At 42.7% G+C, this 14,967-nt stretch overlaps 1 protein-coding gene across 1 annotated transcript in view; it reads right to left on the reverse strand.

Annotated features, from left to right (window-relative positions):
• Positions 1-13,604, reverse strand: part of asp (microtubule assembly factor abnormal spindle) — an 82,233-nt gene extending 68,629 nt beyond the window's left edge. Inside the window, exons 1-4 of the mRNA XM_080268765.1 lie at positions 13,518-13,604; positions 13,219-13,392; positions 11,419-11,631; positions 9,190-9,438 (exon numbers count right to left, since the gene is read on the reverse strand). Of these exons, the coding sequence (XP_080124891.1) occupies positions 9,190-9,438; positions 11,419-11,631; positions 13,219-13,392; positions 13,518-13,604 (723 nt within the window). The remainder of the gene's footprint in view (positions 1-9,189; positions 9,439-11,418; positions 11,632-13,218; positions 13,393-13,517) is intronic.
• Between the last annotated feature and the right edge of the window lie 1,363 nt (positions 13,605-14,967).

Raw genomic sequence — 14,967 nt, forward strand, 5'->3', positions numbered from 1 at the left:
TTTGTATGCAGCGTGTGTTAGGAGTGTAATGCTGTATGGCAGTGAGACCTGGGCAGTGAAGGAGGAAGACATTCGCCGGCTCAGACGTACAGAAATGACAATGATTAGGTGGATGTGCAGTGCGTCCCTGCGTCCAAGGCCTGGAGGGGCTGGGTTTACAATGGAAGAGTTGAGAGGTAGGATGGGACTGGAGTGTATTGGTGTTGTGATGAGGAGAGGTAGATTGAGGTGGTTTGGACATGTGGAGAGGATGGGGGATGATAGTTGGGTGAGGAAGGTGAGAAGTGTTAATATTGGGGGTGGGGTTATGAGGGGTAGACCGAGAAAGACATGGGACGAGGTCATTAAGTGTGACCTTAGGGTTAAGGGACTGAACAGGGAGGCTGCAATGGATCGTGCAGCATGGAGAGCCGCCATTAGGTGACCAAGGCCGACACATGCAAGCATGTTGGAGCCTTTAAAAACGAAAACGAAAACTGTCATGATTAAGAATTTCAACCCATACTACAATTATGACAAAGCATATGGACAAACTGTGGCATCAACTTGTGGAGTGTGCTGATTACACAAATGTGGAATGTCACAATTTTTAAGCATACAATCTCAAGTGTCAAGAAGGAAACACAAAGCCAAACAGCCACCAAGTAAGAGTCTTTGAAATTCTCAGTTCCATTCCATCACCCACATCATCATATCTACCTCTTTTTTCCCAGCTAAAGATGGGGTGAGGTAAGGTTCAGAAAGCAAGAAGAGAGAACATGATAGTGGGAGAACTTATCAAAGCATTTCTGGTGAAAAGGGCAGCACACACATTCACTCAAGTAAAGCCCTCAGAATGCTGACTTTACCTCATAGGTCTAGTTCACCCTCTTAGTACACATATTTGCAGTGCACAGTACACGTACCACAGAGTGTAGGGAGGGGGATTGACTGCTTTTATCTAACCTTAGGTACACAGTATCTATACACAAAACATGGTCTAGTGGTCAAGGGTAGGCTAAATCTAGTGTTTTTGCTGGGTAAACAGTGCTTTGTACCATACCTGTTATGTTGGTCATATCTTCCATTATTATTATTATAATTACTGTATTATTATTATTATACAATGCAGCCTCATTATACAATGCCCAGTAATGTGATAAATTGCTATGACAATAATTAAAAGGTTTTACCCTGTCTCAGTACAGTCACTACTTGTTATATGATGGGGTTACGTCAGGTCATACCTTAACGTATGGTGATTTTATCGTAAATCAGGAGATTGAAACACATTATAAAAGGGGGGTTATGTCAACTCAACTTCCCAAAGTCACCTACCTAAGACAAACAAAAATGACAACCCACCTTAATCATGTCCTGTGTCAGTCCAAGTCATCTCCAAGACCAAAACAAACACTATCACACCAATACAGGCAGCGTTACTCACGTACAGTAAATCGTTGCAACAACACAACAATCACACTTGCGTAACACTGGCCTGGTGCCACACGATGTATAGGTCTACTGTAGCACAATGCTTGGCTGAGAGGTGACGATAGCAGGGGAGCACACGTGAACGAGTGGAAATGACAGGGCTTTGAAGGGGTGGCGGGACCGCAACTGAACCAAAACAATGCTCTGCACGCTGGGGCCACCCTCTTGCCTGAGACAAGCGGCTGTCGCCTTGCGTTTGCCTGGCGCTTTGTACGAAATTTTCCAAGGACAATATTGTTATAGCGGGAAATTCATCACAAATCGGATTTTGAGGTGGAACTTTTCTGTTATCGATGTAATGAATTATCGTATACCGAATCAATGTATAACGAGTAGCGACTGTACAACGTTAAAAAATTAACTGCAATTTCGCTACAATGATTTTTTGACGGTCGCCTCAAAGAATCTCGTTCCGACGCGGTAAGTACGCAAACCAAAATGGCTGCCCAGTGTTTACACTGGCTGTGATCACCACCTTTCGTTCTATTTTGTGCATGAAAGGCCACTGAAACATCATGGTTACTGCCAAATAACAGTGCAAATGCTTAACAAATAAGGCAGTGTGCAATATTAAGTGAAGTGATACTTTTTTTGCGTGAAAAACTGAAACTTATGACATGGAAATCGTGTCAACCTTACGTAACCATCATACCCTTTCTAGGCCTCAACACAGCTGACTAAGTGAAGATGCCTGGCCTATGTGTACACTGGCTGTGATCGTTGCCTTTTGTTTTATTTTATGAAAGGCCACTGGAACACCACTGTTACTGCCAAAGAAGAGTGCATGTGCTTATGAAATAGTCTATCTATCTATCTATTGCCAGACGCCTCAATCCCATTTGGGGTGGCCACAAACAAATTGCCTCCAAGTCGCCCTGTCCCCCGCCATTTCACTGCCCTGCTCCCAACTCACACCCCCCTCTCTCATATACCTCTCCACCCCATCCCTCCATCTCATCCTCGGCCTCCCCCTCCCTCTTCCCCCCTCCACCTCGCTCACATACACTCTCTTCGTTAGTCTTTCACCCTCCATCCTTTCCACATGGCCAAACCACCTCAGTGTGTTCCTCATAACGCTTCCTATCACATCCACATCCACACCACAACGCTCCTTTATATCCTCATTCGTCAGCCTGTCTCTCCACGTGACTCCACAGGCTCCTCTTAAATAACTCATTTCCACTGCTCTCACTCTTGACTTGTGTCCTTCCAACAATGTCCAAGCTTCACTTCCGTACGTTAGAGTTGGTATCACAATAGTGTCATGTAGTAGCTTTTTCACTTCCATGCTCACTTCCCTGTTTCTTATCACTGCTTTCAAGGAACCAGCAACCTTTCTTCCCTGCTGTACCCTTCCAAGCACTTCACCCTCCAAACCTCCATCCTTACTCATCACACTACCCAAATACTTAAACGTACTCACATTTTCCAATTCCTCACCATCTAACCTCGTTGTACATTCACTAACTTCACCTCTCTCAAAGACTATCACTTTACTCTTCCCTACATTCACCTTTAGGTTCCGTTTCTTACATACTCTCTCAAACTCATCCACCAAGCCTTGCAGCTCCCCTTCGTCTTCACTCAACAACACAGTATCATCTGCAAACAACAGTACAGGGAGTTTCCAAACACTATCCTCTCTCACCAGGGCCACTCCAACATCCACTACCCTACCTTGTACCTCTTTTATTACCCCATCCATGTACAGATTGAACAACCATGGAGACATGACACATCCCTGTTTCAAACCAACTTTCAAAGAGAAAAATTCACTTAGTTCACCATCTACACGCACTGCAGCCTTCGCACCATCGTACATACTCTTCACAGCATTCAACAACTTCCCATCTACTCCATATATTCTTAACACTTTCCACAATCCTTGTCTATCCACCCTGTCATATGCTTTCTCCAAATCCATGAAAGCTGCATACAACTTCTTTCCCTTCTCTAGAAACTTTTCCACTAAAGATCTAAGAATGAATATCTGATCTACACAACCTCTTCCCTTCCTAAAGCCTCCCTGTTCTTCTCCAACTAACTTCTCTGTTCTTTCTCTAACTCTGTCTATAAGTATCCTACCATACACTTTTCCTATTATACTAAGAAGACAAATGCCCCTATGATTACCACACACTTCTTTTTCCCCTTTTCCTTTGTACAAGGGAATAATTATACCTGACTTCCAATCCTCCGGGACTCTACCTTCCTCCCAGGCCAATCTGCACATCTTCCACATCCATTCTACTACTATCTCTCCCCCATGCTTCAGCATTTCACCACACACTCCATCAATTCCTGGGGCTTTCCCTGATTTAACTTTCTTCATTGCTTCCACAACTTCTATCCTACTGATTTCTTCCTGTCTTCTCACCTCCCTCCTTCTCCCAGCCATTCCCCAGCCACTTATACTCGCATTACTTCCGTCCTCTACGTTCAACAATTCCTTAAAGTGTTCTCTCCATCTGCTCATTTTCTCCCTTCTCCACTAGTAATCTACCATTTTTATCTTTCACTCCCTGCTAACTTCACTTCCACCCTGTCTTACTCTTTTCACTTCTCTCCAGAACATTTTCTTACAGTCCCTCCACTTTACACTCAAATTCCTTCTAAATTCCTCATCCACTCTCTTCTTACTCTCTCTTACTAATCTTTTCACCTCTCTCTTCCTTTCCACATATAACTCTCTCTTCCGCCTCTCAACTTCTTCCACGCCCCTATTTCTCACCCATTCATTGTATGCTTTCTTCTTTTGTGCCACAGCCTGTTTCACCTCTTCAGTCCACCACGCTGTTCCTTGCACAACCCTCCGCCTTCTCTTCCTTCCACACACCACATCACATGCTGCACATATTTCTTCTGTAAATATCTTACACACACCTTCCACGTCTCCCATCTGCTCCAATTCATATTTGCCCAATCGTTCCTCCACTTCTCTCTTATACTCTGCCTTTTTCTCATCCTCTTGTAGCCTTTCCACTCTCCTTGCAACTACTCCTTCCTCTCGTCTTTCCCTTCTTCTATTCCTCCATCTCACTTGCATCCTAATTCTGGCCACCACCAAGTAGTGGTCAGAAAGTCCACTCCTCCAACCTCTATACACTCTTGCATCCTTTACACATCTTCGCATCCTTTCATCCACACACACATAATCAATCATTGCCTTCCTTTCATTCAGTTCACCCCCCACCCTTCTCATCACTCGCCATGTATACCTGTGGATCATTTTATGCCTGAAGAGGGTATTGGCTATCACCAACCCCCTCCCAGCACAAATGTCCACTAACGCACTCCCATTCTCATCTATCTCGGCAGGCACACCCCACTCACCAACTATTCCATCCACCTTCACATTACCAACTTTACCATTCATATCACCAATCAAAAACACTCTCTCATTCCTTCCAAACTTTTCCATGCACACTTCCACATTTGTCCAGAACTCTTCTCTCACTCTTCTAGCACGATCTTGCGTTGGCGCATACACACACACAATCGCCCACATTTGTATTCCAACTTTCAACTTTACCCACACAATCCTTGACCCAACTGATCCATACTGTCTTATGCTCTTCTTCCATCTTTTACTCACAACTATACACACTCCTTCCTTTGCCCTCTCATTCTCATCTACTCCTGCACATATACCCCATCCATACTCCCATTCTCTCACACTTCCTCCTCTCCATTTTGTTTCAGTTATTCCACATACATCCACTTTCGCACCCTCAAGCACCTGGACAATCTCTCTCTCTTTCACCTCATCATTCGCTCCTCTTACATTCCATGTACTCATTACCAAGTCCTTTGTCCGGTCCTGGGTCATCATCGTTTGGTCAGTCCTTGTCCGAGGCTTCTTGTTTGTTTTTTTAGTTAGTTGTTTTCCGGGGAGGGGCACTAACCCTCCGCCAACCCTTTTAGTCGCCTTTTACGACAAGCAGGGATACTGGGGGAGTATTCTTGAAAACCCCCCTACCCCCAGGGTTGCGTCAAGACCTATTGTGTAACAAGGTTGATATAACATGGGTTCAGTGGGGTTAGGGAAGGAAACCTGGACCTATCTATCTATCTACTGCCAGACGCCTCAAAGTCTTAAAACGTAATAATAATAATAATAATAATAATAATAATAATAGTGCAGCGTGCAATATTATGCGAAGTGATACTGTATCTTTTTGTGTGGAGTGGTTGTCCAGGCCCTCCAACTGTCCCCCATCCTTAGAGGGTGGTGGTGGTGTGGGGGGACTTAATGACGACTCGTACCAGCATAGGACAAACTTCAGATGCGTGGCATTATTATTATTACGTTTTAAGACTTTGAGGCGTCTGGCAATAGATAGATAGATAGATAGGTCCAAGTTTCCTTCCGTAACCCCACTGAACCAATGTTATATCAACCTTGTTACACAATAGGTCTTGACGCAACCCTGTCACATAATGAGGCTAAACAGTACAATTATAGCTACAGTAACCCCTCGTTATATGATGACTCTTTCTACGATCTTTTGCTTATATGATGTCGAAATTTTAGTTCCCTACGCTCACTATACGATGGGAACGATTCACTACAACGATGGATCATCCGTGGCTCAGTGAACAGCAAACGCATGAACGCAAAGCAAACGTCTCCACACGGTTGGCGCTGGACAACACACACTTGTTCACTGGTCCAGCCTAATCAGCCAGCCAGCCCTACCCAGCCAGCCAGTTCTGACAGTGATGAGTGAGGGCTGTGAGGCCCTTATTGTCCCTTAGCCTTGGAGCTGGGACAATTCACCGTCAAGTCAATTCGCCGTCAGGACGATTCCCCGTCATTTATTTACATACTGCAATATATATATAATAATACTGTACTGGACACTGATAAACATGTCTTTTATTTATCTTATTGTGGTGAACATGGCTGAAGTGGTCAGGCAATCCGGACTGCTTCTGGCTTTATCGGACTTTTTCCAACATATAAGAATTTAGTCTGGTAGCTCCTCCAGTCCGATAAAAGATAATTCCAGTCTATTGAAGTCCGTTATATCGAGGTTTTGCTGTATTATCTTTCTAAACTATTCTGATGGTAATTCTGACACTGGTGAAGGGGTTAATGATGTCTAATAACTCAACAAGCGATTCATCTTGCAGTGAAAGTGTTATGAAAATAAGGAAAACACTCTTACAGCAAAAATGAAAAGTTTGTTACATAAAACCTTCCTCCCATAACTAGGAAGAACTCATAAGCTCAAATGTATTTATTTTTTGTTACCTTTGCAAGTTTGGTCCATATATTTTCTAAGATACTTTTTTCTTATATTAAAAATAACAGGAATACTTAGGAGTGTATCAGCTCAGAATGCTTACAAGTTCTAGAAGGAGGGTTTCATGTTACAATATTTTTACTACTGTGTGTGTGTGTTTTAGCACTTTCACTGTAAAGAGAAGTACTTGCTGGGTGCTAAGACATCAGTAAGTTCTTAAAAATATTAGAAATGCAATCAAATGGGTATCTCTTGCCACCCAATTTACTGTGAACAGCACTTACTACAAGGAAGTATATAATGTATGACCACTGACACACCTTTTTCTATTACAGTAAAACCTCTGCAAGTTGGCCTCCTACAAGTTGGAATCGCACATGAAACTGTTAATGAAAATCATATAAAATGTTCGAAAACATTACATAAAAAATCATGGAAAAATTTCCCCAAAGTCATAAAATGACTCAAAATGATGACGCATCATTCTAGGCTGTGAGGGTTCATGTTGCTCCACCAGTCAGAAAGTTCTTGTAAAACTACCCCTAAGACACGAAACCTTGGCTATGGGAAGCCATATCTCGGTATGATGATGCACCGGTTCATCATGTTCTAGCCTGTGAGGGCCCGCAAGCCACCTCCCGCCCAGTGTTGCTAATATGGCAGCTTGCCCGCTAAATGTAGAGGTTTTAAAAATATCTGGGGGATAATAAATGATAAAGCTTACTCTATACCTGGTGTACTGTAAAGTACTATCTAAGCATTATTTTCCTTAATGTTCCGTAATTTCCATCAGTCTGGTGGATTTTTATCACTGTTTAAGCCAGCCTAGCAGATTTCTGTGCTGCACAGTACTGTACATTCCGTTTGGCAGTGGTGCTTAGTCCCGCAACCTCCCACCCCACTCTGCCACAGTCTAGCATCTGCTACTACTCGTGTCGGCATTCTCTCCTATTCCACTCCATATTCCGCACTTTTATTCCTAACCAGCATGGCTTCCAAGGATTCCAAGGCTCCTTCAGACAGGAAAGGGATGAAGCTGAATACCCTGAAAATTCAAGGGAAGCTGAAAGTTTTGGAAAGGATCGATGTTGGCAGCTCGATGCGTGTCATATGTGCCGAGTTTAACCTGAGGCCAAAAATGTTTTACGATATCAAGAAGAACTGTTGTTCAATTGTGATTATGGTTAATAAATGTTGCACAGATACGATCATATGCTCCCCTAGCACCTCTACATCCTACCGAGGGGCCCTCCTTATGCTTGGATCACACCCTCTGCCAGCATGGTAAGTGATTTTTGTTTTTTTGTTTCTGGTTAGTCATGAATCTCATATTTCCCATAAGATGGAATTATAGTCAAGTCGGAATCGCCTCAGCCCCAATTATTCCGACTTAGAGAGGTTTTACTGTATTTACAGATGTGCTTCAAATTACCTATCATACAGCCAATCTGCCAATAATCAAGTCAAAGGAAAGGGTACCAAACCTGTCAACCTCACCTCTTTATATATTTGTACACTGTCCAACCAACTCGATCCTGTATTTCCCTTAGCCTTGTCTGTCTTATCAAAAAGTTTCTTGCTTTCCCATACATTAATTTACCATATCTATCCACCACCTTCTTGGCCTACCATGCCTTCTTCCACCTTCAAACTCACTCACATATACCCTTTTCACATCTTTACTTACATCCATTCTCTCCACATGATCATACCATCTAAGCACACACTCAGCCCTATTGTTAACAGACATTCTTAATCCATGTTTCAGGAAATCATATTCTTTCTTACTCAACTAAATTCTATGCACCCCCTACACAAACCTCCAGAACTCCATTTCTATAGCTCTTACTTCTAACTTTTCATTCTCAAGCTACATCAATTCAATGCCCAACAGATAATGTGGGCACTAAAATATCTTCACACAGTCCCCTTGCAGCCTCCACACAGAGCAGATCACTGACAATTAGTGATTACAAAAGTAACAGTAAATTACTGTAGGTAAACAATAAGGTTATCTACACTGCAGAATTGTATAAGTCAACTATAAGGCCCTCTCTGCCCTCCCCCCCAAAATGCCATCTATGACAGAATTATATTAAGCAATCACTGTAGTGCAGGGAGAAATAAAAAAACAGTAAAGTGCATTTTGTGAGCGCATGACGAGTAAGCGAGCGCCATGTTATCACAAGTTCCCTCTGATATATTATTTCTTTATAAAGGTAGCTGAACAATGAAAAATATAACAGAATGAAAGACATTCACATATCCCTCCCCCCTACACACACTCTCTCTCCCTCTCTCCCCTGCAGAAAGAATTTCAGCTCTACTTCACAGAGGAGTAAGGTTATTAGCTCCTTCTTAGCATGACGGTCAGGTTGGGCTGCTCATTTCCAAACCTAACTGAAGGTAAACATCACTTGTTTGCTCCCTATCATAGGAACAACAACAGGACTAGACATACACTTGCCTTTCCACTGGAAGTAAAATCAAAAGATTTGGGAAGAACTGCCGGGTCCCTGAAAACTGGCTGGTGAGAAGATGTGACATGTGATGCTGGAGGCTGGTTTTCATTATTGACCTTCCTAATACCACCACCTCTGCTGCTGCCCTTCCTTTCTCCACGCCCCACTACTGCTGGCTGCCTTTTGGGCCCAGGGTGGCGTGTGGCAGTGATGTTTTGGGGTCTTAGGGGTGCTCTTCCTCGCCCTTTACCTTTCTGAAAAATGTAATCATATCAGTGAGCACACAGATGGTCTGATATACCGTACACTGTACTTTCCTTTGCATCAATAAAAACATCATCATCATGACACTGTCCAGAGGCAGCAAGTGAAGACAAGCACAGTACAGTACAATGATACCTCCTTCAGTAATCAATGGGTGATCACGAGACTGCAAGATTTTTCTTTTTTCATTTTTTTTTCTATACTCATATGAGACACTGTGTAGAAAGGGGATACACGCCACTGCATCCAAAATAGAGATACAGTACTGACATTTCAAACATCCTCATGCCTTCCTGTCATGAAACAAAAGGGTATACCCCCTTTCATCACTAGCAACAGGGTTTCAAGCTGTATACTGTAACCTATGTTAGAGGCCATACATACTACCACTAGATCGTCCCGATGTAGTCTTCACACGAAGACAGAGGGTAGGAGTCAAGGGCTGCCAACACAAGGGATAACCAGCCAGATGTACGCATTTATCTCTGCTAGCCATGTTCTTGCTGTTCTTCTCTAAAGCCAATTAACATCCAGCCACCATCCTGCCCCTTTGTTTGCAATCCCCATCCTACACATGGATTAATCTATCTATAGCTTGAGGCCATAATCCCATAAGGGCTGGCAGTTTGTCTTTGAATTAATTGTTTTACAGGGAGGGGCACTAACCCTCCACCAACACACTTGTTGATATGTAGGGAACATGTATGGGTTGGTTATATGGGTACCACCCAGTATTGTAAATGGTTTCCAGGCTTACAGGAAACCATCAGGCCTGTCACTCAATGTAAAGCCACCTGAAGAGGAAAGAAGAGTAATAAAATGTGACAGGAAAAATGGGAGAAATAGAAAAAGTGGGCAGAAACTGAAAAAGAATGATACATGTGAAGTAGGTAGCACTACATCAAGCTAGTGGATGATGGTTGCCACAACCTACCACCAATGTGGATTAAAGTTTTGGTATTTTCTCGTTTTAAAGAAGAATCAGCGAATAAAAAGACTGAATGTGAGATGACAGTTATATAGAGGACTTATGGTGAGTGTATGGCAAGAAGAGAGAGAGGAGGGAAGCCAAGTGGATGAGAAATGTGGGCAAAACAGTGTCAGAGTCTTGGTAATGCTTAACAGTGAAGGATGTGTTTAGTCATTGTTTTAGTTTAATTACAGTACTATATTGCAAGAAAGAGTGTAACAATGAGGAAAATGTTTTGCTTTATTTGACCTTTTGTGTGTGTGCAATTTCTTGTGTGTCAAATCTAACTGTATGTGACTGCCATTCTAAGGTACAGACTAATGCTAATAATTATAATACTAGCAGTACTGATGAGTCACTTTCTCAAAAGAGTTTGTATAATTTATACATTCCAGTATGCTTGCATGCATCAGCATTGGTCACCTAATGGTGACTCTCCATGTTGCTCGATCTCTGGCAGCCCCCTTGTTCAGTCCCTTATCTCTAAGGTCACACTCTATGATGTCGTCCCAAGTCTTGTTTTGATCTGCTTCACAACCTTACCCCAGATGTTCACACTTTTCACCTTCTGCACCCAAGGAATGGAGATGATTTCCCCCCCCCCCCTCTAGAAAAGCACAATACAGTGCTGCTACTGCTCTGCAAAGAGTTTTTTGTCTACAACTGTTATGACCATAACCAGAGCCAGAAAATGCGTTTTTTCTGTGGTGATGTACAGTTGACTAAAAAGCTGTCACACGAGGCAAACGGTGACATTCAAAACACTCAATACATTTTGCGAATTCCTAAACCTATTAATCCACTATCGTCTGAATATTCATACAATACCAGTACTGTGCTGACAAGAATATGCCACCCGGATGTCTCATGTAAGCAAGTTCACAAAGGTGAGAAAAAATCATCATTCATTTTTCCAACATTTGTGGTGTTTGGCTTGCAGTTAAACATTTTTTCATTTCACAACCTACGCTCAACAAACTCTTCTCATTTCTAGCCTTACCTTCTTGACTAATGGATCAATGCATGAAGCAATGAGTGTAGTCTGTGAGCGTACTCCCAGGTTGGTCTTCCAGTGTATCAGCTCCCTGGCTCTCCCTTCCTGCTCTGGTTGCCAAGACAGCACCACCTCAGTGCTTTCTCCTGGCATCAGGGTGAAGTGTACATTTGAGCAGCTGAATCCACTCTCAGGTTTGGGCAGTTTCTCACAGAACACCTGGCAAGGGGTAAATGACAAATGAGTGAAACTGTAGAGTTTGGTAAAAGACCAACAGCAATGACTATTGGGTAATTGAGAATCTTAGACTACAACACTGCTATTCAAGTATTTCTGGAGTAGGGCTGGATTATGAAACTCAGACTGATAGAAGACTAATACATTTAGTTTAGCTCCATTTTTTCCCCTATCAAGGCACTTATACACAGAACAAAACAAAAGGTCATATATAATTTGCTTTTACATTATCCACTAAGCACATAATTATAAAAAAAAAAATGCAAATTTTGTTTCATGTTTGCTTATTTATTTATCTGCATTCTTCCGAGTCTATCAAACGGCCAATGAAATGGCTAAAGGGCTGGAATTGGCTCGTGGGCTGCCAGTTGAACAGCCCTGGGCTACATGGAAGTTAAGACATCAACAATTAAAATTTGGTAGCATTAGCATAGACAGCATTTTCAACATATATCATGTGAAAATAGCTTTGTTATATTACCAAGTACTTATTGAACAATGTTATGCTTCGACTTAGTCATCAATGAGGGAAGTACCATACAGTATCAAGGCCCATCCATCCTTTCACAATTTTCGAAAAACTGCTATATTTTTCTTTATTTACGGATAAATCAAAGCATAACCGTGTCAGAAAGTGCCTGATATTATGTAAATGAGCAGATGTTTGTTGCTTAGGTGTCATGATTCAGATGCTGCCTGAATGCAATGAAATGGCCAAATCTGGAGACTCGGGAAGGGAATGCTGAGAAGACTGTTTCATGTGTAAACAGCTGAGTATTCCTTAAATCAATCTAACATGATGGCAGTTGAATGGAAGCTCATTTAACTCTCACTGGAATGATATTAAGGAAGAAAACTTTCAGACTCTGAGTGTACGTTAATGTGAAACTACAAAATGTGGTGAAAGTTTTTTGGCGTTTTAGATAGAGCCAGGATTCCGGGGGCTTGAATGATGAGTGAATGGAAGCGTGGCCAACTGGACTGGGCAAACTTGGGCTGTCTGGATGTTGCTACTCCTCACCCTGCCCTAGGGTGGGAAAGGAGGTCCAGATGATGATGATGATGATGATGGCTAAATCAAAGTTTAACAGCATTCGGCAAGTACTTGATATCATATCAGTTACTTTCACACAATATTCTATCTATCTATCATTCTATTGCCACACGCCTCAATCCTGCAAGGGATGGCCACAAACAAACAGCTTCCACGTCACCCCATCCAATGCCACTTCATTGCCTTGCTCCCAGCTCACACCCCAGTCTCATATACCTTTCCACTCCATCCCTCCCTCTCCCCCCCCATCCAGCAATAAAGAGGAAAAACAACATGCATTCAAACAATGTGACTAGATGGACAGTTTTCAATATTGTACTACACATCAAAGCATAAGGTTGTTCAGCAAGTAGGTACTTGGTATTATGTCAAAACTATTTTCATATGATTTTTTCTGTCCAAATGTGCTTTATGGAGATACATGTACTACGGTACAAAAATTATCAGTGCTGATATTTTCAACATCTCTGTAGCCCCAAACTTATAAGCAGTCAACTAAGTACAGATCTCCTCACCTCCTGAGGCTGATCCTTGGGGTTGAGCACTTTCAAATGACGGTGGCAAGTGGTGCCCAGTTTGACATTCTCAAAACTGATCTTGGGTGCATGTGTGAAGTGAATCAGCCGCAGCAATGGCACCTCCTCCTGCTCTTGACTTTGCTTCTTCGGTGCCTTCTGACCTGGGCTTATCTGAAACAAGAAAAGATACTCTGCTAGCATAAAATGCTGGTGAACAAACAGAAAAACAAAAATTATACAGTAATATATTAATCACAGCTGCTGTACCAGCATACTGACTCAACACAAATACCAACCTCAAAGTAAGAAGTGGCCATCACCTTTGAGCGTTGCTGTGGCTGCTCAGGCGATGGGTCCATGATCAGGAACCCTCGCGTACTCATCCTGCCTCAACGCACACCTGGGAATGGGAAGGGAGAAATCAACAGTGAAGTTAGAAGCCTGTCTAACTACAATGTAATAAGCTGTAATTTTTAACTTGCTTCAATGAGAGGCTGTAACCTGCACCTCTAAGGTAACTGTTTAGGCGAGGCAGTAGCTCAGTTGGTAGACAGGTGGCCTGCAGTCCTATTGGATCCAGGTTCAAATCCCCGCTGGGGCAGCGAACAGATTAAGGATTAGAATTTAGTAAAAGCAGACTTTCCTGATCTACCAGAAGACCCGCTGACACGTTGTAAAAATACCTCCGCTAATATATACTTACTGTACTGTTTTGTAATGACAGGTGTTAAATATTACCACATGCTGCCGCATACAACTATGTGCCACTCATCTCTAGATATCCCTAACTGAACTTTAATTTCAAAGTGTAACTGAGATAAGGAAGTAGTATTGGTGCTGCGCAATGATACACTGAGTGATGTTTTGTACAGTCTGCAAGGTGCTGTAGTGGGTGTTAGACAGAATGGAATTTCATGCTGGAGGAAGGCAGTACCTGAACATCACTGATCTAATATAACATTTGCAGAATTGGTATTTTTCTCCAATGCCCAAAGTCTGTCTCTGTATGTGCTGTGACTGGGTCTAGTTTAGGGAAGCATCACCTCTTTAGGTCTAGTACCGGTACGTTATTCTTGTGTGTCCAGTGTTATGTGTCACTTCAAGGACCTTAATGGATGGGATGGTTGGTACACGTATGGTACCGTACATCATTATGTGTGATGTCAGGGGTGTACAGTATTTGTCCACAAGACTGTTGCTGGTGATGACTATAGGCACAGGAGTGATATGTCGCCTGTTGTCCTCGACCTAAAGTATGCATGAAGTGTATTAAAGTACCACAATCTTGTTGCTGCAGTAATAATAAATCAACCCCAGCCTGCAGAAGGTTATGTCTTCAATGGACTGCAGTGTTTAGTTATTATGGTACCAGTACAGTAATATCATCTGCATAAGATGTGCAGTTTGCCACAAGGGCGTGGGAAGTAATTCCATCTTGTGCAGTGTGTGTGATAAATGGGTGCATAAGAGATGTAGTGGTATCAGAGGTAGACTGCGAGATAATGCTGATTTTATGTGTACGGCGTGCCGGGGTGAGCAGGTGGAGATCGTCAGACGTGAAAGGATTGAACTTGCTGGTGAATCTCTTGAGTGTGTGGAAGAGCTTTGTTATTTGGGAGACATGTTGTGTGCTGGAGGTGGGGCTGGAGCTAGCTCTGTGGCTAGGGTGAGAAGTGGTTGGAAGAAGTTCAGGGAGCTCTTGCCTCTCCTGACATTGAGAGGGCTCTCCTTACGTGCTGAGGGGTC

Source organism: Coenobita brevimanus, chromosome 4 (assembly GCF_032717465.1).
Source record: "Coenobita brevimanus isolate Jiangsu-jjx chromosome 4, ASM3271746v2, whole genome shotgun sequence".
In the NCBI taxonomy this organism is placed as follows: Eukaryota; Metazoa; Arthropoda; class Malacostraca; order Decapoda; family Coenobitidae; genus Coenobita; species Coenobita brevimanus.